Consider the following 26282-nt stretch of genomic DNA (forward strand, 5'->3'; position numbering starts at 1 on the left):
CACACACACACACACACACACACACACACACACACACACACACACACACACACACACACACACACACACCAGGAAGTTTGACATCAGCATTCAGTGAAGAACATTCCGGTCAGTGTTCACTGCGAAATGTCCATTAACGAGATGAATGTAGCCACAGTCACCTGCTGCCCCTCTGAGCTCCCAGCAACGGACAAACGAAAAACCCCGTCTTCGTTGTCCAGTGTCACAGCGACATCTGGTGGCTAGCTGGAGAACTACTGGAGTTCTCCAGCTGGTTGCCACGGTGTAGACTGCGGGAGGTGTGATGGATGAGTCGAATCGGTGGAGTTCCAGAAGTGGAAGAGGTGCTCAGAAGAAGGCCTTTCAGCCTGCACTGCAGATATGCTACCGCCTAATTATGTGAGTAAAAAGCTTACGTTGGCACGAAATGACGTTTGTAAGACGGCTGCATTTGCACACCGAGCCAATTCAGGCTTAACTCGAGACGGTGCGATAAATCATCAAATGTCTGTGAGGGTCCTGATTCATCCAGGTCGCCATAGTCTTGAATGTTAAGGCTGGTTTTTGGAAGCACAAACATATCTCGCCTCTCATCTGAAAGACTTTTTCCAGTTCTGTTAAATCACATCAACAACACCAATAGTGTTTCACATCTATGTAGTATTGTAAAAGTAAAATGTAATAATAACTATCCTGGTTTAATCAAAATTGGGTAACAGTAACAAAGTAACAAAGTATTTAGACATCGTTACTACTCTCAGCACATTTGTACCTCTGCACTGCACTCTGCCCCATATGAGGCGTTCAGGGAACTGCTGCTGACTGACTGACACATTAGACACAATTTGCAATTCAAACTGCGCCGCAGCTCCAGGGTGGAAGCTTGAGGAGAAACAGGAACTCGTCAGTAACTAAGCGGCAGACTGTCAGCGAGTCTCCGGCAGCTGACGGCTCTACTCGGCATAATTAGTCCGCTGAGGACAGACAAAACTCGGCTGTCCTCTGGGACGGAGAAACACAAACACTGCTCAGATGAAGAGAGGAGAGGGCAGAGCAGGACACGGTGGAGGTATGGAGCTGTTGCTTTACCCAGTTTTCCAACATGTCATTGTTTTATTATCATAGCACACTTTAACAGCACCATCTTGCTGTGAAAATGTGATCATCTTAGCAGAAGATGTGGAACAATCTTGACAGTTCTCCAGTTCAACTTTTTTTATGCAGCTGCTGTAGATCTAGAATATTGCAGTTTTTTGTTGTTGTTTGTTCTGTTTTTTTTTCTTCGTTTTTTACAATTTATTATGAATTCAGTTTTAACTTACAAGCAACTGTATATTGGACCTAATGCCACATAGTGTATTTAAATTTGTTTGTAATAGATTGAAGAGCTAAAAAAAAAAAAAAAAAAGTTCTCTTTACAAACATACAAAGCACCAGTTATGCAAAAACAAATCTGACAAAGTTGAAATAAAATAACAAATGTAACAATTATCTTTGTTTCACAGTAAAATGCTACTTCTGGTATGACGTGAGTATGATATCAGTGAGTTCAAGCATGCTTTTTTTTTAATGCTTTTTATTTTTTATTGATATAAGAACCAAAACACAACATACATTCAAAAGAAAAGAAAATGTTTGCGTTTTGTTGGTTTCAGTGAGATTTTCCATTTTTCTCTTTAAAAATGGCATGAAAATAAAAACTACGCGTTATGATCACATTAACCCAACAGTAACAGGACAGACTGTCTGTTACCTTCTGCAGCTGAAGGTCACCGAGGTGGATTTTGTTGTTTTGTTTGACTGCTTCATCTTCCCGTTTTACCACTGAAACCATCATTGATGACACAGACTCTCACACAAAGCGTTCATCTCAAACTTCACAGTGCAAAAAAATAATAATAATAATACAATGGACCTTAATGTAAGAATCAGTGTGACAAATCAACAAAAGCAATAAGGTGAAATAAGGTCAGCAGCATCGGTGCACTGGGAGGAACAAGCTTGTTCGTCTGAGCTTCATAAACATGAAGTCTTCAGACACACACTCACACTCCTGCTCATTGCTAATAGCGTGGACACAACCTGTCAGTCACTGACAATCCGGTGTAACGGTATTCTGGAGCTTTTCATAGAGCAAGTTTTTGATTTTTTTTTTCTCTCGATATTTCTTTAAAATCCTTAATAATTAAGAACACCCACAACTAAATGTAAAAAAAAAAAGACAATAATAACAACTAAAAGAGTTACATTTTTATCATCTGGCACCTTTCTGTGATAAGGCACTCGACCATTTACTGAAAGTTCTGTCAGAGTGTGAGATTCTTGGGTTAAAGACCTATTGAGAAAAAGTAATGAAAAGTCAAAAGTTCAGAAAAAGTTTGGGCAACTTTGGCCTCCAAGAAATTAAAAGAAAAGCAGAAAAACACTGAATGTTGGTCAGAGACGTCATCATGGTGATTGTCAGCGAAGGATGATGTCTACAGAACGTCCGTCTGATATCACCTCTCTGTCTCAAACGTGGAATGAACTAAAGAAACAACTGACCGTTTCTACAGTATCAACAATAACTATCATAATATCATCATGTTAACTCATTTTCAAATCTTGATAAAGGCTCCTGTCGTACTAAGCTCTAAATTAAAGTGCTGTGAGGGGAAATTATTTTTTTATTTTAATCTTAAAGGATGGATGCAGATGTTTCTGTCTGTCTGATGATCGACGGTGCGTAAAGTATGTTCATGCTTTTTTGTTGTTTTTTAATCTTTTAAATTTTTTTTTATTTTTTATATTTGCTGCCAAGACAGACAGCCTTCAGGTGTCATCTGGAAGTGGGACTTTGACAAGACTGTGATGAGTGGAAATGGATTTATCTTCCCAACAACATGAAGCTGCATTGTTTTTTGTTCTTCATTTGCATTTATCAGCTGATGATGAAAACTCGGGGACCCTCGTCCCTCATGGGAGGAAGACTTTCTATCATTATGTTCTCCACCAAGCCGTATTTATCCTCCTTCTTGTTCTTCCCTGCTTGGTTTCCCTCTGCTTGCCCACTGGATGGCGCCTCCTCAGAAAGCCCCTCCTTCTCCATCGGATGAGACAGCTGATTGGTCAGCTCTCTCATCGTCATCTTAAGAAGATGAACAGATTTGTCATAGTCGCGTGCAGATGAATCACTGTCCAACAACCCCTAAAAATAAGATGACAAGAAGTTGAAGGGGCCAATTGACAAACCTGCATCTCTTTGAAGAGGTGGAGCATAGCCACGCCCACCACGATGACCATGAAGGCCCCCAGTGTTGTGACCACGTCCACCGTGGCCATGCTCCTCCACTCCTGGAAGAGGATGATGGAGGTGGACAGCACCACAGAGGTGAAGAGGACGTAGTAGATGGGGTAAACCAGCTGGGTGTTGAAGGTGTCCAGTGACTTGTTCAGGTAGTTCACCTGAGCCAAAACACACCACACTGAGCGACGGCATCGGGCAACACAGTGAAGGAGCAAGCACAGGTGTTTACCGCTCACCTGTGTCACTATGGAGACGACGAGAGTCACCAGGAGGATCCAGGTGAGGGGGTTGGCAAGCACGGAAATATCATCCGCCACTGGAGAAACAGTTAAAAAAGAGAGTTTGCTGTCAGAATTACTAGTAGAAGCCAGACAGACTACATTTCCACAATGCATGTCAACTGCATACAGCTCTGCAGTTATATTGCACCTGAGATGGCTACGTCTTGATCACTTGGGGCAAAGGATAAAAGCTACAGCAGGAATTCTTTTGCTTGTTCTCAAATCCGCCATCTTTCAAAGTTCCCATTTTCTGCAAAGTTTACTGATGCGTGAATTGAAGAAAAAGAATTGAAATGGGAACTATAGTAGATTATTGGATCTTTAATGACTATAAAGCCACCAACCAATGACTAACCAAATGTTATCATGTTATGCAAATGAATTTATTGCTACTTCTTATTAAAAAAAAAACCCCTCTCCAATATGTTTTGAAGCAGAGCTATCAGCTGTGTTTCCACTGACCAGTGTTGATGGCGATGGCGAGACCCTTCACTGAGGAGACAGTGAAGGCTCCGAGCAGCGAGCAGATGCTGATGTAGATGAGGATGTTGGAAGGACCGAACCGAGGTGAGAGACAAAACATGAGAACTGTGCACAGAACCAACACCACCGACATGAAGGCCAGGAAACCTGTGGCATGAAAACACACAACAGTCAGAGCTGAACACAGACACATACACTCACACACAGGGAATATCTGGGTGAACGAAAATAAAAAAATGTGGCTCTAGAACATCTAAAGGGCTATATTGGAATTTACCTTTCTGTTGGCATGGAGGCAGAGCGGTTCATACACAATACTGCAACCGACCACTAGGGCACTTTCAGATGTCTCTGATCTCCAATAATCAGATACATTTAAGATTTCAAATGCTGGCTAATTATCAATGTGATTTGTAACCCAGGCTATACACTACCATTTGAAAGTGATTTATGAAATAATGATCTTGGGTGCTCTGCGATCACGATTAATGTGCGAAAATTAGTCAACTGGATGTGCTTCACAAGTATGGTAGCGTTTTAGTACATTCATTTTCAATTCCCACTTGTTCCTGCACTCAGGGTTGCAGGGGTCTGCTGGAGCCCATCCCAGCTGTTATTGGGTGAAGGCAGGGTGACACCCTGGACTTGTGCAACAAGTGTAAGTGTAACATTTCAGTGTTTAAGGAAAACAATTTCTGATGTTAATTTTAAAGTGATTGGCAGAATTCCAAGTGTTGAAAATTCTGTGTGAACCCACAAAAACGATGTTATTTTATAGCGCCTAAAATATAAACCATGATGCTATGTTTACGCTGTTATGGTTTAGCGCGCAAACGAGGGTGACTATAACACAAAGCCTTGTTTTAGAAATGTTTTTAGCAATTTTAAAGCACTCAGCTTCTGTACTGATAGCCACATATTGCACAGTTGATATTCATTTTCTAAAATCATATTTCAGACATTCAAGGCAACAAGTGTCAAAGCCATCCTATGTGTTCAGCACATCCCTACTGATTTTTGTGCTCTAGTAATGTTCTTAGAGCATTCCGGTAGAGTATTCCATGCAGCTGGTTAAACTGGAGATCAATGCAGAAATCAGTCAGTGACCCCAAACTTTTGAACGCCAGTGTATGTAATGACCTCTGACCCCCCAACGAAGCAAACCCAATCACAACAGTCAAAGCATGCTGTCAACCCACCAGGCTCAAGCAGTTTATTGGTCATGTCCTGCAGTGATGTCACTTCCTGTTCTTCTGGGGCATGGATAACCAAAAGGATGCTTCCCAGCAGGCACAGCAAGCAGCCCAACTTCCCCAAGACATTCAGCACCTCCCCCAGCAGGTGGGAAGACAAAATTGCACTGAAATTCAAAGAGAAGCGTGCACGTGCAACTCTGTGAGTCTCCACATCTGTACAACTACGTCTTTTTTACGCTGCTTTTTGTGTGCTGCAGCTACCTGATGAGGACACTCAGAGCTCCCAGCGGAGTCACCAGTGTGGCTGGAGCAAACATGTAGGCAGCAAAGTTGCAGACCTCTCCTGCTCCCACTGCAGCGACACCAAACCAACATTTTGAAATTCGTTCAAATTCTTTTGAGCTTTGCAGAAGCTGTAATAAGACAACAAGATAATGAGAAGCTAATCAAAGACATATTCCCACAAAGATTGTAAGCTAATGTAAACATCATACGGAAAGGAAAGCTTCAGATAAGATAAGATTTCCTTTATTAGTCCGACAGTGGGGAAATTTCCAATTTAAAAAAAAATCTTATTGTTACTACTTGGTTCCGGTTATGTAATTCCGAGTCTGTAGGTTCACTTTCACATTCCATGACTTTCAAAGCGAAGAAAGTGAAAGGCTTGAAGGGGTAACAAATTCCAAATGTCACCGTGCTCATTTGTCCTTGTTACATAAGAAAGCAAGCATGCATGTGTGTTGTCACAAGGTGTTGGAGGTCCAAGTTATAGAAACAACAATGCTTACTGGTCACCAGGCCTCCCCACCACAGCCAGTCCTTCAGGTAGCCATGACCTCCATCACCTGCACACACACAAAGAATACAATCATATTGGGGTTATAAAGCATACACATAAACATAAAAAAAACACTCCGATATGTTGCGGTAATAAACAGCTGACTCCTTAACAGAGAAGCTACAAATCTGCAAGCTAAAAACACTTCTGTCCAAGTGGATGAACTCTTTATCGTGGTTCTCAACTCTCTGTTTGAATACCAGGAGACCAAATAAAGTTTGTGTTGAGCAGAGTCTTTGGACCGCAGGGGGAAAGATGGACATGAATGAATGTGTTTGAATACTACACAATGAAACAGATTTTTTAGAAGATGGAATAGATAAATAAATTATATAAATAGATAGAAAAACTTGTCACTGGACTTCGCTCACCTGCTCTTGTGTGGCCGGTGCTGGCCAATCGCAGGAGGGCTTTCTTCTTTAGGATGACGCTCCCTCCAATCAGAAAGGCTGAAAGCAGGGCCAACGTCAGACCCAGCCAATGGTTGTAACTGTGAATCGTCTGCAGGTCTGGAAACAAACATTAATCATTAGTCAGCTGACAGTGTGTGTGTGTGTGTGTGTGTGTGTGTGTGTGTGTGTGTGTGTGTGTGTGTGTGTGTGTGTGTGTGTGTGTGTGTGTCCAGGAGGACGGTAGTTGAATCAGCTTCATGCATCGCTGCAGCAGTTTTAATCTTTAATCATTCTACAAAAGTTTAATCCACCAGCGTGTGTGGGTAAGTGTGTGTGTGTGTGTGAGTGTGAGTGTGAGTGTGAGTGTGCGTCCTTGCGTGGTGCTCTTTACCTGATATCTGAGTGTTGTTGTCCAGCTGAGTGTATATCACACACAGTGAAGATTGAGAACCACACCACAGTCGGACCTCGGAGCCTGCAGACAGGATCACCACCTGTTCAGCTTTCAACTTCATTCAAACAAAGCTTTGGTGCTCTTGGTCATTTATATCATCATTCATAGTTCTCCACCAGGCCATTTGGGGCGCTGTGTCAATGGCAGGGGTGCTATTCAACAACTCATCCATCCATCCGTCTTCCATATCTGCTCCTCCTGCATTCAGGGTTGCAGGTCCCAACTGTCATTGGACAGACGGGTGACACCCTAGACAAGTCGGCAGTTCATATTGCAGGGCCACATATAAAGAGAAACGATCATTCACACTCCCACGGCTAATTTAGAGTCCCCAGTTTTCACCAAGTACATTTTTGAACTGTGGGAGGAAGCCACAGAACCCAGAGAGAACCCACATAGACACAAGGGTGACATGCAAACTCACACAACAAAAAGGCCCAAGGGCCGGGATCGACCCCGCAACCTTCTTGCTGTGAGACCATGGTTCTAACCACTGCACCACTGTAACTGTAACCTTTAACAAGTCAATGAAATGAAAAATTATTTTTTAAAAACTATAATTTGAAAATCACCATTAAACACGTTTCTTTTTGGCCTCACTTTTGCTTAAAATGATTGTACATTTTCAATGTAATTTATCATAAACGTTTTTTTTTTTTTTAAATCTAATCTAGTGTTTGAACTCCCGATGGCAGAGGAAAAAAATGTGAGTGTCCCAGAGTTTCAGAGACACTGCACCACAGTCACACTCACTGCAGAGTAATACTGGTTTGACCGCTGTGCTGATTACTGTAACACGAGGCGCTTCAATATTTACTCTGTCAACGCAGAGGACTCAGAGTACACAGGCTGTAATGGCTCACAGAATCAAATGATTTAAGGGAGGGCAAACACTTATAGCGATACAAAAACTATTTGCAGTGAGATAGAGGTGGAGGTGAAATACACGGGTGTGAGCACCTCCTATACTGGAATTTAAATCAATAATGAAAGAAGGGACGGTCCTTTGAAAGCATAACAAGTTTCACGCTTGATTGATTATTTTTTGTGAGTTTTTTTTGACAGTGTCACTGTCCAATGAATATTGATCATCATGATTGTTGTTCTTTTGATACGTTAATAATTAAGTGTATAATAAGAAATCATTTACAACCTACATTTGAAGTCATTTGAGGCAACGTAATACTGTGGCTACACTAAATTATGTTATGTAAAAATGTATTATAAACTCACACACACATTTGTGTGCCAGATAGTTTATTTGGTTCAGTCATTTCCCCTGAATTCTGTCCATTGGTTATAACTTTGTCAAGCATGATAGTTCTAAATATATGTTAATAACATTGTTATGTGAATATTTAATTTTTAGACGGATTATTTCAAAAAGTTAAATCATCTGCCACAAAACCGCTGGCTTGTGGTCCTGTTGTCAAACTCACCCTATCATCCACAGAAACTGCCTCGCTTCAACCAGAAAATAAAGGAAAATGTGATTTAATTTTTTTTTAAAAAAAGAAAAAAAGAATGAAGTTCTTACCGTTTCTGCAGGTCTCGTTACTCAATTGAACATCCTGCATCGTGTGGACGCGTTGTTCCGGCGACTCTCCCCGGAGTCACTGAACCCAACAGGGGTAAACAGGACGGTCGAAACCCTCGCTAAAAAGGGAGGCTCCACCAGCCGAACACCGGCTCGCCGGCCTGCATGTGTCCACCTGTGGCCTCGCTGATACGGCGACGGTTCCGGACGCTACGTCCCGTTGTTCTCCTCCACCAGGATTCCACCTGCCTGAATACACAAAGCCAAGAGGTAGTGCAGGTAAACACAGTGACACCTGATGCCGCCTAGCTCCGCCCCGTCGGGCCGGGCCGTGACACACAGTAAGCGTCTCGTCTTTCCCGCCCAGTGACCCTCGACGTGGAAAAGGGGGTGCGCGGATTTTAGCTATGTGTGCTAAACCATTGTGACTTTTAGAAACAGAAAAAGCATATAATCATAAATTAAGTGCACATAATGTTTGGCAGTTGGTGAGATCAATTCTGGCTTCTCCGCATGGCTACGGGCATTTGCAGGGGCTATGGGTCATATCATTTCACCACTAGATGTCGCTATTTTTCGGAACCTATACACTGCAACAAACTAGCTGCCACACGTCCACTGAGTTCTAGCGTCTAGTGAGAAAAGAAGGATTTGTTTGGGTTTTTTTCTTGAATTTTATAATGTAGCAGGTTTGAGGATTCTTGATTGCCACAGTTTGTTTTTCACTGATGCCATGTTAAAAGCGGGATTGGTGCTGCAGTGTTGAAGGCACGGTGAAAGAGGAGGGTTGCAGTATTAACATGATCATGCACCCCCCACCCCCCGTAGTTTAATAACATGAATGTCACAAAAAGGAAGGAGCCGTCCCACATTAAACAGACTTGTTACAACGGAGGGATTTAGAAACAAGACAATCAACACTTGATATTCTTTCAAATTCACAAAACTTTATTTTCTAGGAAAAATAATTTCATCCTTTTCTCAGCACTTTATTTGACAGCCATTTTTTATTTATTTATTTTTCAGAGTGACAACAGCACTGTCACTCTTCTGAGGCAAGGGATGGGGAAGTACATGAGCTAAGTTAGCAAAGCTATGCAAGCTGAGCTGTTTTAGGCATAACCTATGCAAAGCTCTGTTTAGTTGCAGTAGTTCTGCAGGTCGAAGATGTTGCAGGGTCTGTGGCAGCATTGCTCCACGATGCCCCGTTTCACCATCATCTCCATCTGATCCTTGAAGGCGTACTCGGCCACTTCGTTATCGCCGCCTGTCGCTGCCCCGCCTGTCTTTGGAGGAAGGAAACCTGACGAGAGTGAGAATAGAAAATGAATCTCCAATCACCCTCATTTTTGACAGGAGGTTTTCACTGTGGCTTTTTCAGGTTGGCAGTCTCACCCAGCAGAGAGTCCACGTCTCTCTTTGGGTTGTAGAAGAAGCCCCTGTCCCCGCAGACCAGGTAGAGGGCGTCCACCAGGTGGGACCCGCACAGGTGCTGAGGCGGGGGCACGGCTTGGGTCCCCGGCAATGAGACGATGAGTAAGACAAGCAGAGAGACCGACTGGAGCCACAAAGCCGCCATGCTGGAGGGCAGTAAGTACACACACACACACACACACACACACACACACACACACACACACACACACATGTTTTCTCTTGTTACAATTTTTCAGAAACTTACAGAACCACCATTCAGTATAGTCTGAGGCTTTTAATGTAGGTGGCAGGCTACCAGTTGTCAAAAATTTTGACTATATTGTCCAGAATACACCAACATATGATTTGGACTGTAGTTCTAAAATCATACTACACTGTACACACAAATCCGTTGGAATATTAACATGAAACAAAATTAGCCTGGATGGAGGCGGAGATGTGAAGAAGGAGCAGGCAGGTGAGAGAGGAGACTGATCTGGAGGAACTTTGAAGTGGGAGGAGGAGGACAAGGTGGTAGAGGTGCAGAGAGAGATTTGGAGATGACAACTCACTTGCAGGAGCGGGAGATGAAAGTATAAAATCAGGCTGAGATGAAAGAAGGCTGGAGGAGGACGTGAGGAACCAACTCACCTGTATGACAGGAGGAGGAGGACGAAGAACTGTGATGAAGAGGAGGAGCAGATCAGCTGGAGAGCTGGTTTGGTGTGAGGCAGATCAGAAGGCCATGTCTCCTTTTATCCCCCAACACCTCCACCTGGACATGCCCACTTCTGTGTGTGTGTGTGTGTGTGTGGTCACACATTAGTGTGGCTTATTTCTGATTGACTGGATACAGTCACTTAGTAAAACAAACTGAGCTAATGAGCCGACATGATCTGATCACATCCAACAGTCAAATATTGATTGTTAATCAGCTGTCCACGAGACGCTGGGCCACACGTTACCACAGCATGACCGACTTGATTTTTTAGCGTCCTCTTTTTCTGTTATCTCATGATAGTAAGAATTGAAAGTGGTCCGATGTAAGAGAAAGGGAAAACATAGTAAATAAAACATAATCAATTATTGAATATTAAGATAGACAGCTGTATGTTGTCCTGGACAGTTGTAAAAAGGAGAGCTGAGTCGGCCTTCGCACCCCCTGCTTGTGAGGCTTTGGCTTTGAGGCAACACTAATTTACTTAGTAAATCAAAACTTTAATTAACCACAATTTAATAGTTGCGACAGTATTTATTTGTTGCTTTTGAGATAGAATTTACAAAAACATATTGAGGTTGTCTTGAGTCTACAAATACTGTACTACCCAGAAAATTAGAATATCCTGAAAAGGTTGCTGTATTTGCCCATGTCTGAACACTTCTGAGCCAACAACCCAACACAGACTTTTTAAAGGCTCAGGACCCTTTTGCGGGTGTTTTGGATTCTTTGGACTCTTTGAACCTAGAAAACTGAAGCTTTTCACAGTATTCTAATTTTCTGAGTTTGTGGGTTTGTGGTTTTAATAAGCTGAAAATCAGCAAAGTTACAACAAGGAACTGCTTGAGATATGTCAATTTGCCTGTAATGGCTCAATAAGATTTGTTGCTTTCATCTTTTATGTTAAATTGCCAAAATAAAACAACTTTTACTTGATATTCTAATTTTTTTCGGGTAGTACCTGTAGATTGTGAAACACTGACATCAGTTACTTGGAACCTGCATCGGTGCCATTGTGTTTCAGCATTTCAAACAACATGAACTATACACAAACGTTTGTGTGGCTCATATATCAGAATCTGTTCACATTCATTAAACTGGAGTCCAAACATAGAGAGAAGGTAGAAATGCTAAAATTGTGCAGGAAGAGTAAGAAAATGCTTTTCAAACACAAGCAAAAGAAGCTGAAACTTGCTGATGTGATTTCATAAAGAACCAGTGTTCAAAACCTTTGTTAGAGATGTGACTGCAGACCTCACAGCCAGAATCAAAGATGTGAATGGCTGATCCCGCCCAGACCCGCCCCGTCCACCTGCATGCCAGACTCTGAGTACACAAAGCCGGAGATGTGATGAGGCCAACACTTGGCACGCCGAGTGCTAAATGGTCTCATGTCCTGCTGACGGAGCTCCTCTTACAGCCTGTTTGTCACGCGCCCAACTAACCGTGACAAGCGTCACCAGGATGACGGAGGAGGGCTGAGAACCTCGTGGCATCAGTCCCACTCAACAGTCTCTGGACAAGTCTAGCTGCGTTGACGTCAGGTTGAACCGACACCTTTCGTTCTTTAAGCATCCCTTGGCTTTCCTGGGTTAAATTTAGACTTCATGGCCACCTGCAGCAGTAAGGGTCATTTAATTAACGTCAGCGTCATTTTAAAAAAAACAAAAAAAAAAAAAGAAATGGAAAATAGATAGAAACACAAACTCTCAAATTTAAAAAAACAAAAATTAAAGACGTGCAAGGCCCAGGGAATGAAAAACAGCCCGCAACACTCAAGTGTCCATCTCAACAGTCTTCCTGACAGGCATCCAGGACCAAACACAGACGTGTTTTATCATAACAATGTTCTGTCATGTGAAAGAGGTTTTTGCTGTTTCAAGTTACCAGTTTATAACATGATAATTTATATTGAGAATCTTGTGTTTCTATTGTATTAACAGCAATATATATATATAATTTTGAATATACTGTTGCACATTTCATCCAACTTCAGTTTCAGTGCTGAGGTCGAGACGTGGCAAGATTCTTCTTGGAATTAAACACCATGGAAGAGCCAATGACCACGCACACCGAGGAAAGTGAAATCTTCTTTTTGTCCGTATGACTTTATTGATCGTGTCGAGTTGGTGTGTGAAAACAATTAAGCGGTCTTAAAACATGAGCTTGAAACATTATTTATCATTTATTATTCATAACATTTATTTATTTGATAAAGCCAGCAAACCTCCTTCCGGAACTGCTGCGTCGTACAAATGCAGTGTCAGGGATCTTGGTGTTAAAACGCCTTCCTGTAAACCCCTGCAGACCCAACAGTAACCATAATGAACCAACGTGAGTCTATCGTTGTTTTTAAAGCATGGCACAGTGTTCATTAGAGAGTAAGACACCGCTTCAGACGTTTGCACTCTTGACACGAACACCCACGGAAGTAAACACGAGTGTCAGCACGCTGCTGTTGCGTCTTTTATTGAACATCTTAGTGCTGAGATAAGACTTTAGTAGCAGAGTGGAGCTTAGAGTTTTGAACAGAAGAATAAAAAGCACTACTTGTGAGAGGATCCTGTCCTAAATGCATTTAATGTGAAATGAAGGCAAAAAGTGTTCATTCGTATTTACGATCCCACTCCAGGAAGCACTGAGAATTGAAACAGGCAGCAAAAGAGGGGCTTAGCGGCTGCTGTCTGGGATGCCCTCTGGTGGCCAAAAAAGGCTTTGTACCTTTAACATGTATCCAGGCACCAGAGACTCCATCCCTTGACCTAAGCGAAGTTTAACTTTAGCTAGTATCCGCTAACTGGTAGTAAACTGCAAGCGCCTTTCACATTCATCTGACCCACTTATTTTTCATCGAAAACAATAGACAAAAATAAATATGAATATGAAAGTAGAGATAAACATATGGAGCAGCTATTGCTGATATTACTGTCATGTCAATAAAAAATTTAAATACAAATAACTTAAAGTGCAAAAATGTAGGTCACCTTTGGAAAGTCTTTGGCACAAGTCTTCCATCATTTGTTGAGACATGCTGTGATCCATTGATTGCATGGACTCCAAGAACTACTTTTTTTTTTGTTGGTATTTGGCAATGGCAAAGTTGCTGACACACATGAATGAGGAAACTGCATTAATACTAACAGGGTTGTGAGCAGGCGTCACAAACTCAACTGAATTCAGTCGTTCTCATCACACTCAAGGTCAAAACACACACATTCCCAACGCTGACAGAAAATAGGCCCAAAGCCTCTTCCTGACATGTTCTGCAGTCTTTCTGGCGTTGTTGTTGTTGTTGTTGTTTCTACGGCGCATCAGAGGAAGACGTCCATGGTCTGTGTGATGGGCTGCCGGCAGAGCGGACAGCACCGCTGCTGGACGTGTCGGCGCCGGCTCAGGATGTCGGCGCAGTGGCGGCAGAGGCAGAGGTGACGACAGGGCAGCAGCAGCACCGTCTTGCTCAGGTCCTGACAGATGACGCACCTCTTCCTCTCCTCCTGCTCCTTCAGCAGGCTGAGCAGCTCCGACTTCGGCCGGGACGTGCGACCCATGCCGCGGTTCGCTGGCAGCTTCGCAGACTCTCTGACCTCCCGAACGGGGCTCGATTCACCGGCTGCCAACAGGCCAGTCTCTGTGATGGGAGGGTCCCCATGCGCCAGGCCTTGTGCGGCCCTAGTGTGGACCTCTTCACGGCTCAGGCCGTAGTCCAGTGTGGTCTGCACACTGCGAGTTCTGTGCAGCCGTGCAGCGAGAACAGGCAGTCCATGTTTCACCAGGAGCAGAATTAGCAAGACAGACGCTGCTGTGACGCACAAAGAGCGGATGTCCATTTCAAAAACGGTGAAGAAGACGTGCCCCAGCCCTTCCACCAGGTCCAGGATCAGCTGACACGGCATCCACAGCAGCATGGAAGCGCCGACTACGCAGCTGTACAGGAATGTGAGCAGAGTCAGTGCCAGCTCCAGCATGGTGTGCACCGGGTCGGCCACCATCTCCCAGACTCCCGCTACGGCATGGAGACAGTTCTGGGTGCTGATGAGAAGCAGGTTGACCACCGTGTTGATGAAGTAGAGGACGAGGCTGAGCACGATGCACAGGCCCTCCCACGTCTGCCGCAGGACGCAGCCTCCTGAGATGAGGCCGCGGTGCAGCAGGTCCTTGAGGTGCCACGCCACGTGGCACAGGAGGTGTCCCACCATCTTGAAGATCTCAAAGGCTCCCCCCAGCGACTGCAGCCAGCTCTCCACCGCACGCAGGGCTCCATAGCCCACAGTGGAAACGGCCTCCGTGGTGGTGAGGAAAGAGAAGAGGGCAAAATTCCAGTATTCAGCCAACGTGGGCCCGCATGGGGCCGACAGTGTGCTGGACAGGGAGCAAATCAGCCAGCCAAAGGTCCCAATGAGCAGGTCGAGTAGGAGGCCACACGTGTTGGCAAATCTGCCGATGGTGAGAAGGACCAAGTTCACCTCATCCATCTTTGCCTGTTGAAGAGAGGCAGAAACTGAGCACGTGAGCATCTGGAGATACTTTAGAACAGCTGATATCAGCTGGAATTAGGAGCATCTCTTTAGAATCTAAGATGTGATTTCCAGTGCTGTTGTCTCTCTGGGGAGCTCGTTCACAGGCTGATAGAAAGCTTTTCTGGGGAGAGTGTGATTTGTCATTCTCAGTGATTCAGAGTTGGAACTGGCCTGCTCCCTGATCAGTGTCAAGTCGATCAGCGTAATCGAAGTAAAACGTTCTTCGTGTTGAAATGTTGATGAGAAGACAAAAGCAGCCGAATTCAGAACGACTCACTTGAGCCCTGAAAAAACTATTTAAGTTGCCGTTGTGACATCTATTGAATTTGTTACTCTGAAAAATTCCTGCTCTTGACTGAGGTTTGGTTTGGCTACTAGCCGTGTAACTCACTGCACGTCACAGGACGACGCGTGCATTTGGTGACGATTGTTCCCATGAATTCAGCATGTGTATTATTAATATATGATATAACATTAAAAATTACAAAATGACTTAAAATAATAGCAGCACCGGAAAGATAGTAGTGCGCTTCCAGCAGACCACACCCATTAGCATTAGCTAACAAGGCAAGAAACAGAAACCATGTGATAACATGAAGCTTGTTTTAGAACGACTGCGTTGATTTATGAGCATTTCCGATGAACGCGACTCACCGTGGCAACATGGCGGGGAATGTCTGCTCACTGAGTCACCGGGAACACTTTTAGTTCTGCTTTAGTTTAGTTTTTGCTGCTGCAGCATGTGTGAAAGACTACAAACTGCAGGGTTTGAGCGGCTTCTTCTTCGTTGTGTTATTTGTTGGCGAGTCTCTTAACATCCGCACTGCCACCTACTGTTCAAGAGGACACTCGCTTTCGCTCAGTTCCTTGTATTGGGAAATGTGGGGCACTAGATGGCAGGCGTGACTTGTGTCTTGATAAGCCGAGAACGAAGACGCAAGTTTCCATGAAATTTCTGTTCTATTTATTTATTTATTTATTTATTTATTTATTTATTTATTTATTGCGTCTCAAAGGTCCAGTGTGTAAAAATTTGGCTTGATTTATAACATTTTGTATTGGTTAAAGCTTAACATACTGTCCGGAAATACATTCGGAAAATTGTGAACTCGTAGTGCATTAAAAGTAATTCGGGGTTCCTACCCTTAGAGCAGGTCTCATATACAAAATAATATGTATATGAGAATTGTTTTGTTTTGTTTGTTTTGGTTGTTTTTTTTTAATCTTTTTTGTTGCATAATTCACTGCTAAGGCCACAGCTTGTACGATTTAGCAGTAATTGGAGAGAAATGTATAGAAAATAACATCTTTCTTTTACTATCTGTCTCTGGTAAGGGCAAAGGGGTGTGGCCACTTTGTCACCAGGCGACGTCCGATGCTTGCTGCCTGCCACAGGCATCAACAGTCACTATAAACTAGTGGAACAATTCCTCCCGCAAGGCTGCTATGGGCTGCTGCAGTTACATTTGTCACATGACACAGGTGTTTGTTTCCTGTGGCCAGATGCTAAGATGCTAAATTGCTCGAGAAGGCATCAATCATAGAAAAAGCTCAACTGTTAGGGCTTAAAATAGGCCTGCTCTCTCTTTTTTCTTTTTAATCCAGACTGTGTGTAGGGCAGCAGCCACAGCGAGCCGGGTGAGAAAAGGCTGCAGTGTTTATGACCCCCCCACACCGCCGCCATCATCAAACTTTCCATAAAGTAGAGTTTTATGGCTTTGAGCTGGGTTAATGGTTCACCTAGAGACAGGTGATGGTGGAGATTCAGCGAGAATGGATGCAGTTCACGCGCACGCACACCTTATCTCTTTTTTTCTGAAACTCTATTTTTTTTTTCATCTTTAGTGTTTAACCTATATTTCTAGATCCGTATAGAAGAAACCTTGCTTTATTAGTCCAGCTATTGTATGTATGTGTGTACGTACAGTATGTATGTATGGATTGATAGATTGATTAGTCTATCTACTTATGATCTCAACAGATTAAATTTAAACAATTTAAATTCAGCTATTTAAAAAAAAAACTATCATTGTAGGGTTGTGCTCCTACACACTTGTGTTTATTTTGTGGACACCTTGTGCAACTATTTTGTTGTTGGGAAACGGAATTCGAGATGATTTCAAGATAGAGAATAAATAAATGAAAAAAGAATTGTTTCATCAATACTTTTAATGAATGTGTCTGAAAACATAATATTCCTGAATATTTGCTACTGCTTTAGAATCGTTATTGTTAATATTATTTAAAACACGATTTTTGAACTTATATCTTTCTATCTAATCTAATAATTCTCCTTAAGAACAAATCTTTATTATGGCAGTTCCCTTTAATAAACTCTGGTTTACTTTAATCGGGACTGGAAAACGCTGAGAAAAACCTGTCAGCAAATAGAAATGAACTGAGTTTTCCCAGACAGCCGAGACTGAAACACATATAGGCAAAACGGTACGAATTAAATTGGAGGTTAAAAAAAACGTACGAGGATTAAAACCGAGAGCCTTTGACACCCAGCAGTTTAGGAGCTGAGGTGCTTGCAGCAGTCGCCGCTCACATTATGCAACATCAATATAACGTCTATTAAACACTTGAAAACACAAATACTTGTGTGTAATGAGAATTATTGTGGCTTTTATGTGATTTTTACAGCAGCAGACTAAACGAAATACTCATCAGTGTAAAACAATAAATCTCCCATAAATCCATAAAGACGCAGATAATTCCTCTCCAGGAGGGCCGAGGGGGCCGCACTGGCGGCAGGACCGAGGCTGCCACCGGTGGGACGCTGCTTCAGACCCCTGGAGCCTCGGCCGGGAGCGAGGTGATTCCTTCTATTGGTTTTATAATTTGTTTGAATTTGGGGAAAATAATCTTAAATGCATCACGTGTTTTTGTTCTCCCCCCCCCCCATGAAATAGGACTTCACCTCTTTCTCAGTCAAATGGAATGGGTGTCAGGGTGCCATTTAGGATTATATAAACTTTTAAGCCTGTAATTCAGAATTTGTAGATTTTTTTGTTCTGGACTTTTAATTCAACAATTTCTTAAAGGTCAACCCAACGTCATTTCCTTCACCCCAGCTCGTATAATGATAGAATCAAAATTGTTTGAGTTTGTGAAACTTGCTGAAGTTCCCTCTCATGCTTTATTGCCAAAGTTCTTGATATGAAGTTGAAAACCCCACTACAAATTGGAGAAATGTCCTGCCAAAAACACAATGTATTCACTGCGTCAAAGTCAGCCACTGGCATCTTCACTATAAAACTATAAGAGCCACAACACCTCTCGAGCTGTACGCTCCTGGTCCTGCTGCTGCTGTCCGCACACGCACGAGCATGTGTGTGTGCGTGTGTGTGCGCGCCCGAATGTGTGTGTGCGTAGTTCACCACTGTTTAAAATGATTAACCTTTACGGCCTGCTCACCCCGACCAGTCCTGCTCATCTCTTCAGGGTTGTAAAAAGCGAAGGCGTTCCTGTCACTAGAGTCTTCCCGACATACTTGGTGGCAGGAAGCGAACCACATGTGACTGATTTATTTTCTTTTCATAAAAAAATGACTGTCGGTCTTGCTTGATTTTTATTGCTTCGCTATTGATTTTTAATTGAGCTCTTGACCCCCCGAAAAGCTAAGATTGCAGCGTTTTTTTGAAAGCTTTCAAAAATAATTTGCCTCTAAAGTTTTGTACTATTTATACTTTTTAAATGTAGCTTTTTATTATTTTATACATTTTATTAATTCATTTCCTCAGTTAATAGTATTTCTTTTTGCTTTTCCACCCTACGTTTTTTTCCCTGATATTTACTTTATTGAAATCTGACAGGAAAAAAAAAAAAAAAAATCATAGTAATTCCAACAGTAAAACAAAGGAGCCTAATAATGAGAGCTACACCTGAAATGTCAGTTGGATAAAGGCTAATGAATAACGAAAAAATGTTTGAGTCAGAGATTTTTAACAGTTTCTTGTTTCAGTTTAAATTTTCCTCTTACTGAATTTCACCTGCTATGTAGTTGTTAGCTGGCATGGCGTCTTTTGCGTTATTTATCATTTCTTTTTGTCTCTGCCGTTCTCGTCGTCTTCCTCCGCCTCTTCCCACCGCTGCCCTTCCTGGTGTCAAAATTCACAGGTGCAGCGTGGCTGAACAATGGCGAGAAACCTGGGCCAGGAAGAGACGGGCCGGCTGCCCCCGCCTCCCCTCTCGTTAGCATGCTTTTGGAGAATTAGCATTTCTAGCATATTAGCATTTCTAGCATGCTTGGAGGCGCGAGTCCTCGGTCGCTGCAGGGTCGCGACCTTTGTCCCAAGCGGAGTGCAGGGCAGTTTGGGAGTGTTGGTAGAATGTCGCCAATCAGCTGGGGTCAAAGGTCAAATTATTGGATTATTGCAAGGTAAACAGAGACACACTCGCAGTCAGATTAGAGCCGCCTCCACAAACCTTAGCCGGGCCTCTGGCCGGAGCACGGCAGTGTGTGTGTGTGTGTGTGTGTGTGTGTGTGTGTGTGTGTGTGTGTGTGTGTGTGTGTGTGTCAGACAGAAAACATACATTAACCGGCAACCTGCATTGTCCCGCTTAAATGACGGAGACGTGTGTGTTGCTGAACTTTAGCTGCATGGCCTCACTATCAGATAACAGCTGACGAGTTTCCTGTCGTTATAAATATAATGACAATCGTTATTTGAAGTTATACTAGCAGAGAGAATAATAATAATAATAATATGGCAGAAAATGATTAAGCATATTGTGGAACTGTCACAGTCAACTTTAAAAAGTCAAGGCGTGCTTGGGTAAGATTAAAATAGTGTCAATTATTCATACTGTTGATCTAACATCCAAACAGAAATCTTGCTGAGCCACAACTTGATTGGGGTCACATCCAGGACATCACCATCACGTAAAAACTGCAACGGAGCTGATAGCATTGTTACTTCCTCTTACTTTTTCATTGGTTAATTATTGCTGCTAGTTAACAGCCCAAAGTCACAGATGAGGCTTCAGAGAAGAAAAAGACCAGGAATGCAAAAAATAAATGTTGTTTGATGTCGTAAAATGTAATTTAAATGTTTAAATGTTGTTTTTTTTTAAATGACAGAACTGCCCAGTCAAAGAATCCTGAAGAATAACCGCACGTTCACATTGAATTATCCAAAAAGACAGAAAGTTCAGTCTTTTTCTGACGCATTTACTCGTGAAAATTTACAGACTAATTAACGAGAAGTCACTTTCATACGATTTTTTTTTTTTAAATTGCATGTGCCTGGAAAAATAAAAACAGAACAACCACCCTGAACTGTGATTCTAATGCATGTGAAGATGAGTGCTGCACTCAGTTTACGATCTTCGTAGACAGGAGTCGGACAGAAATCGGTCCCTCCTGCCGTTGGCAGACATGAACTTGGAAAAGAATCAGAAGTTTGCCGTGCCGTGTTGAAACCCCTGACCTTATCACCGGGACGAAGGTTAGTGAGGGGGAAAGGTGAGCAAATCACACCCTCTACACGTATACGTATACGCGCACGCACACACACACACACACACACACACACACACACACACACACACACACACGGTGCTTTTATGAGCAGTTGATAAAAATGCCGCGAGGATTCTTGGACTTCTCTTATTCCTTATTCATGTTAATGACTGGTACAACTGCATCTAAAGTTTCTAATTTTGTTTGCTGATGATTCATTCATATATATATATATATATTTGTATATATGTAGAAAAGTAAAATGATAAAATGATACTCTAGGCCTGACATGATATTTATGCCTAGAACCCATCAAACAATTACAAATGCTACTTCAGAACAACTTTCCCTCACTGAATGCCTCATCGATCAAAGTCTCTGTTGAAAATAATTATCTAACGTGGCTTTTCAACAAGATAGTGAAAGCATTGGAATCATCAGAATAATAAGACATCTGGTGACAAGAACATGCTGATTTATTCCTACGTGTCATATTGCAGTACAGTCGGGGCAAACACACTCAAAGAGAATCTTTGAGTGTGTTTCTAGATTTTATGCCTCACTTTAGGTTGTTGGGGTTTTTGTTTTTGTTTTTTGGCTACTCCTGCACATTTCCTTTCTTGACAGAATCTTATCTCAACTTGTTTGTGCTAATATTTATTTTTATTATGGTTGTTGTTGTTGTTGTTTTTCACATTGTTAATTCTCTCGTTATCTGCAAACAAATGAATCTCGGTAATCCAGTAATCCAGAGAGAAAGACCAAACGTACTAAATACGTCTCAGCCGTGCTCACGTGTTGCTGCCTGTTACCGTAATTGAATAGTGACCTGACTTAATAATCAACGTTCGTCTCTGTTCATTGCTACGTTGGCGAAAGACCCTCACATCCTCTGAGCTGCAGCTTTTGAGAGTCTCTGTGCTAATGGAGCTAACGGCTGTTATCTGAACAAAGCGAGGCCGGCGGCCGAACACGTCCAGCGTAGGCTTGTTGTTTAGTCACGTTACTCATTGACCAGTTGACATACAGAATGTAGCATATTTATGACTTCTGGCGCAGGATGTGACAGAGATTACGGTTAATACGGCGGCGGCGTCTCTCCTCGTGTTCCCACACAAGAAGCTAAGACATTTGTCTCTTCAGAATTTCCTGTGACACAGTATGTGTTGTAACTTGTGTTACTTGGTTACTTGGTTACTTGATAGTTGGGAGTTTACTTTTTATTAAATGGTTGAAATGTGTTCACGTCGTGGCTTTTGAAGGAGCGAAGGACTTTTGTTTGGTTTTGTCACACACAAAAGATTTGTTAGGTGACATGACTGACGTCTTATTTCTCTGACACATTCTGAATGTGTCCAAACTGTGATGCAATGTACACAAATCCAATAAAAGTGTCAAACTTTCATGTTGAGGGTTGACTCAGGATAGAGGGCAGTAAACTAATAACATATACAGCAGTTCACAGCTAATAACAACATTAATTGAAACAGTGAAGCTGATAAGGGTGTGTGTGTGTGTGTCTCTGTGTGTGTGATGTAGGTTAATAGGGCTATAGCACTTAACTGTAAGATGAGCTGTAATTGGAGACAGCAATCAGTCTGACTGATAGACGGCAATCAGTCTGTTCATAAAACTCTGTTTCTCCTGAACGCACACTGCTGCTGTAAAATTACAATTTTACACACACACACACACACACAGTGTTATCATTATATTATCATTGTTATTATTTTTTATTATTTATTTTACAGACTTACCTCATGTGGGGGCAAATAAGAGAGGCTCTCCTTTGTTTTTAAAATGAATGAATTAAACAATAATACAATAATAAAAAGTTGAATAAGGAAAAACATAATATAGGTTAAATAATAATAATAATAATAATAATAATAATTATTATTATTATTATTGACAATGATGATGATGATGATAATAACAATAATAATAATAATAATAATAATAATAAGAAGAAGAAGAAGAAGAAGAAGAAGAAGAAGAAGATGAAGAAGAAGAAGAAGAAGAAGAAGATGATGAAGAAAAGGAAGAAGAAGAATGTCATAAAAGGTATGTTTATGTGTTTTATTTTAAATAAGACTTCTGTTGCCTCCCTGGTTTAACCAAGTTGGGGGGGAATACCAGTAGTCCTGGTGCGGTGTGGACTATTATCTAGCCTTTACACAGCTCACTACCGTTCCAACACTTATTTACAACTCCGCTGTTTAACCTCAATCAATGCAGCCAATACAGGGGGGTATCAGGGGCAGTAAGTATATTGTAAATGAAAGTTTATGGTAAAATGACTCATAAACATGCGGCTGTATAAGTGTGGAGCTGCTGCCGCCGCCACCGCTGCTGCGTTTATGGACGTCAAGGGTTATTATTTGCTCATGTTGTTGCCTTTCACTGCGATTATTCAACAGACAGGAAACTGCTTTTATTTTGGTGTTTGGTCCAGACAAACAGACACTAATCCAAAGCTATCGCAGCTCCAGCGACTCAGTCTCGGGGTCTTTCGCGGACACTCGGACTCCTCGAGCAGAGCGTGCTGCTCTGTCAACCATTTTGTTTCGGTGGAGGGAGCTGCGCCCTAAAATGGCCGCCGCTTGACGCGGCTGCGTCCCCGACAAATGTGTGCCAGCGCATAAGTTCTCGGAAGGCCTGGCCTGATAAGCCCCATGCTGATGCCACCTCGTAACCCTCCGGGCTGCGTCACAATCTAGGGGAGAAACCGAGCGGCTGATAAAACTTATATAGCAAGATAGCACATTTACCCAGAAGTAACTGGCGCACCTCGTGCTCTGTGCCTGTGCCTCTGACTGGCTGCCAGGTTGAACATTTGACCCGCCGATAACAACCGAGAGTGTTGTTCCTCGTTAACACCATGCCGGCTCGCGGGTCATAAATGTAAAACACTCTTTCACTTTATGTCGCACAGAGCTGCTTCCGTAACAGTTATAGCCTATATAAATGAGGGTGAGGGTGTCGGGTCAGTCGCAGCAGATATTGGTGCATTTCAGGGTGGTTTGATTAACTGGTTCGCTCCGGGTGAGATTTGTCTGTAGCCAAAGCAGGCAATGTTTTTTTTGGTTTTGGTTTGTTGTTTTTCGCTAGCTAAACTAGCTTCACTAGCTCGTTTCTGTCTTTTCGCCGTCATTCCATCATGCACATAAAAAACCTGCCAGTCCTGAAGATGTGCAGTTTGCTGAATGTCATTTACTGCGCTGGTTACAAAACTTGGCGTGACTCACGGTCACACACACCCTGCACCATCCAAAGCTCCTGGGCGGTGGATCCTCGCTGCTGTGGTCCGTCGCAGCTATCGGAGCTCGTCACGCCTTCTCGGCAAACATATCTGTGTCTCTGTGGATGAAGCCCTTTTTTACTGCAGCCACCCCTCAATAAAGATTTATGGTGGTCAAGAGGCAAAGACCGAGCAGCTCCGCTCGCATTACGCTCTGTTTACCCAAAAATGAGGCGCGAGCGCAGCCGTTGCTACTCACAACGCCGCTCTGCTCACACCCCTGTTTTGGTGAACGCTGAAATTTTGGGAACGTTGGGAATTAGTGCTCTGCCATTTTCCACTAATTTTGTCACACCTAAACCCTGGCGGTAGCACCGCGTCTTTTCCCTGCTGATAAATAAATCAAAAAATATTTGAATGTTTGGATTCTATACAATTCTCTGTAATCTCAGTGAAAGTTTTTTTTTTTCTTCCGAGGGATTTGTTTCTATTTCCACAAATGTCCTAGTGCAGCATGTTCACAACTGGCCTTCAAAGCTTTTATGGAACTTCACCAACTGTTGCCAGTCTGCATGTGCCGACTTTGACTTGGAGAACTTGTTTCCTCTCCACCCAAGTAGAAGAGCCGGTGGTAGAAGTTGCTTCAGGTGTTCTCAGCTCATAATTCTGGCACACAGAAATAATTGATTCGAGCTGTTTGCTCTCTGGATAGATTTGCTTGAGATATACTTTATGGTCTGTCCCAAAAGGTGACAGAAATTCTTCCCACAAACACATTCACCCCATTCCCATCAAGATACACTGAAATTAAGGCCAAATCCATCCATCCATTTTCAATACCCGTTTCTTCCTGCACTCAGAGTTGCGGGGGTCTGCTGCAGCCTACCCCAGCTGTCATAGATGGGGGAGGCCACTCTGATCACAGAGCAGTTGTATGGTTCAAACAGGGGAACTTTGCTTTGAATCACGCTGACATGTAGCGTTGGGTATAAGTTATTTTTGTGTTTGTCGCGGTGACGGGCATTCTGCCATGATGCCTATTTATATAATGTTTAGCAACTCATCAACAGAATCAAGCGGAGCTGGGAGTGTCTGCGTGAGGCCGTCACACCTGGACGCGATTCCCTGAGGTGAACTCTGCCTGTCCTCCTTTCACACCGGCGTGCCACTGCTGCAAAAGGCTGGAGGTTTCTCCATGGCGTGGACACCAATCTGAGCTGCTGAAACTTTGCCAGAGAGAGAAAGGAGAAAAAAAAAAATAGGGAAGAGAAGTGCAACTGTTTTCATGAACATCAGTGTGGAGGTGGAAAGGCCGCGTTCCCCAGGGCGCTTTGCTAGTTCCTCTGTAGTTTTAAGCATTAAAAGTCATGGTTATTACAGGGTAAAAACAAAAACAAAGAAAAACAAGTGATTCTAGTTCTGATAGCTGTCTTTTTCTTTTTCTCTAATTGTACAGACACTTCAGGGTCCATGTGTCTGCAACAAAACCCACAACAGATTTGGTGGAAAACGTCCTCTTGACTCTCTCCCACTAGTGTAACGTAATTTTGCGAAGTTAACTGTTAATCCACTTTGCAGCTACGCCATATTTTCCATTATAGTATATAGTTTATTATTATTATCATTATTATTATTGTTATTATTATTGTTGTTGTTGTTATCTGTGTCTGTCTTCCGTCTATTAAAACCTCATTTTTATTACCTGTACTTTTTAAACTCCTCCCAATTACCTCCATCTGGATTAAAGCCAGTGACTTGTTTTTTTTTGCATCGTGTTGTTTGACGTAGGCATGAGCTGATGGTCTCAAGTTCAAGATGCGGCACAAGACACACGCACACGCGGACGCGTCGCGCCCCCGCACGCGCACGCACACACACACACAAATGCATGCACACAGACCGCTGATAGCCTCTATCAGTGTGAAGATAGGCTGGTGGTTTGCAGGCAAAATGGGCCCAATAGGACAAAGGTCTGAGTGAGGGCACACACACACACACACTCACACACACACACACACAGTGTGGCAGATAGCAGGATCCTGAGCTCTATTTGCAAAGTGTTCCTCTTCGCCCTTTGGACACCACACCTTAACTGCTACATCAATTAGCAAATACACTTGCGTGTGTGTGTGTGTGTGTGTGTGTGTGTGTGTGTGTGTGTGTGTGCGCTGTTTTTTGTTCCACATCCATCATCTTTCCATCATTCTGAAGTTTTGTCTCTGGCGACTGCTTGTCTGTGTTGATTCTGTCTGTATTTTCTATTTCATTAAGAGTCAGATGGCGTCAGTCGATGGAGGCAGGTGGTCTGCTGGCGCCGCCCCGCACTGGGAGGGGTCAATGAAGAGAGGAGTGCAAAGTATGGTTTTTTAAAAAGGTGTGTGTTTTTTTGGCTGGATGACCATTGCCACTATCATCAGAAATGTGATGAAATGAATCTTTACTCACTCTGGTAAAAG

The 26282-nt window shown here is 42.8% G+C and overlaps 3 protein-coding genes across 3 annotated transcripts; all 3 read right to left on the minus strand.

The window, feature by feature from the left end:
* Positions 1-1573: 1573 nt before the first annotated feature.
* On the minus strand, positions 1574-8748 carry nipal4 (NIPA like domain containing 4). Its single transcript, XM_076032005.1, has 10 exons — positions 8468-8748; positions 6868-6951; positions 6456-6593; positions 6035-6091; positions 5508-5598; positions 5250-5410; positions 4030-4197; positions 3523-3602; positions 3232-3444; positions 1574-3127 (listed from the first exon to the last, which is right to left on the minus strand). Exons 1-10 carry the CDS (start codon positions 8505-8507, stop codon positions 2921-2923), a joined length of 1239 nt encoding a protein of 412 aa, XP_075888120.1. The 5' UTR covers positions 8508-8748; the 3' UTR covers positions 1574-2920.
* Positions 8749-9394: 646 nt separating this feature from the next.
* Positions 9395-10576, minus strand: ins (preproinsulin). The gene is made up of 3 exons (XM_076032015.1): positions 10535-10576; positions 9863-10047; positions 9395-9770 (listed from the first exon to the last, which is right to left on the minus strand). Exons 2-3 carry the CDS (start codon positions 10044-10046, stop codon positions 9607-9609), a joined length of 348 nt encoding a protein of 115 aa, XP_075888130.1. The 5' UTR covers position 10047; positions 10535-10576; the 3' UTR covers positions 9395-9606.
* Positions 10577-12806: 2230 nt separating this feature from the next.
* On the minus strand, positions 12807-15929 carry LOC142892015 (E3 ubiquitin-protein ligase RNF26-like). Its single transcript, XM_076032018.1, has 2 exons — positions 15773-15929; positions 12807-15079 (listed from the first exon to the last, which is right to left on the minus strand). Exon 2 carries the CDS (start codon positions 15071-15073, stop codon positions 13913-13915), a length of 1161 nt encoding a protein of 386 aa, XP_075888133.1. The 5' UTR covers positions 15074-15079; positions 15773-15929; the 3' UTR covers positions 12807-13912.
* Positions 15930-26282: the final 10353 nt, after the last annotated feature.

Source organism: Nelusetta ayraudi, unplaced genomic scaffold (assembly GCF_046127955.1).
Source record: "Nelusetta ayraudi isolate G7.1 ecotype Tasmania unplaced genomic scaffold, CSIRO-AGI_Nayr_v1 ptg000033l, whole genome shotgun sequence".
Lineage (NCBI taxonomy): Eukaryota > Metazoa > Chordata > Actinopteri > Tetraodontiformes > Monacanthidae > Nelusetta > Nelusetta ayraudi.

Excerpts from the sequence above, each read along its gene's own strand:
- nipal4 (XM_076032005.1), bottom strand. The coding sequence starts at position 8,507 with ATGCAGGATGTTCAATTGAGTAACGAGACCTGCAGAAACG. Across the intron at positions 5,599-6,034 it reads GTGGGGAGGCCTGGTGACCA|TGGGAGCAGGAGAGGTCTGC; the intron begins GTAAGCATTGTT and ends GTGTCGCTGCAG. Across the intron at positions 3,128-3,231 it reads ACCTCTTCAAAGAGATGCAG|ATGACGATGAGAGAGCTGAC; the intron begins GTTTGTCAATTG and ends CATCTTCTTAAG.
- ins (XM_076032015.1), bottom strand. The coding sequence starts at position 10,046 with ATGGCGGCTTTGTGGCTCCAGTCGGTCTCTCTGCTTGTCTTACTCATC. Across the intron at positions 9,771-9,862 it reads AGACGTGGACTCTCTGCTGG|GTTTCCTTCCTCCAAAGACA; the intron begins GTGAGACTGCCA and ends CACTCTCGTCAG.
- LOC142892015 (XM_076032018.1), bottom strand. The coding sequence starts at position 15,073 with ATGGATGAGGTGAACTTGGTCCTTCTCACCATCGGCAGATTTGCCAAC.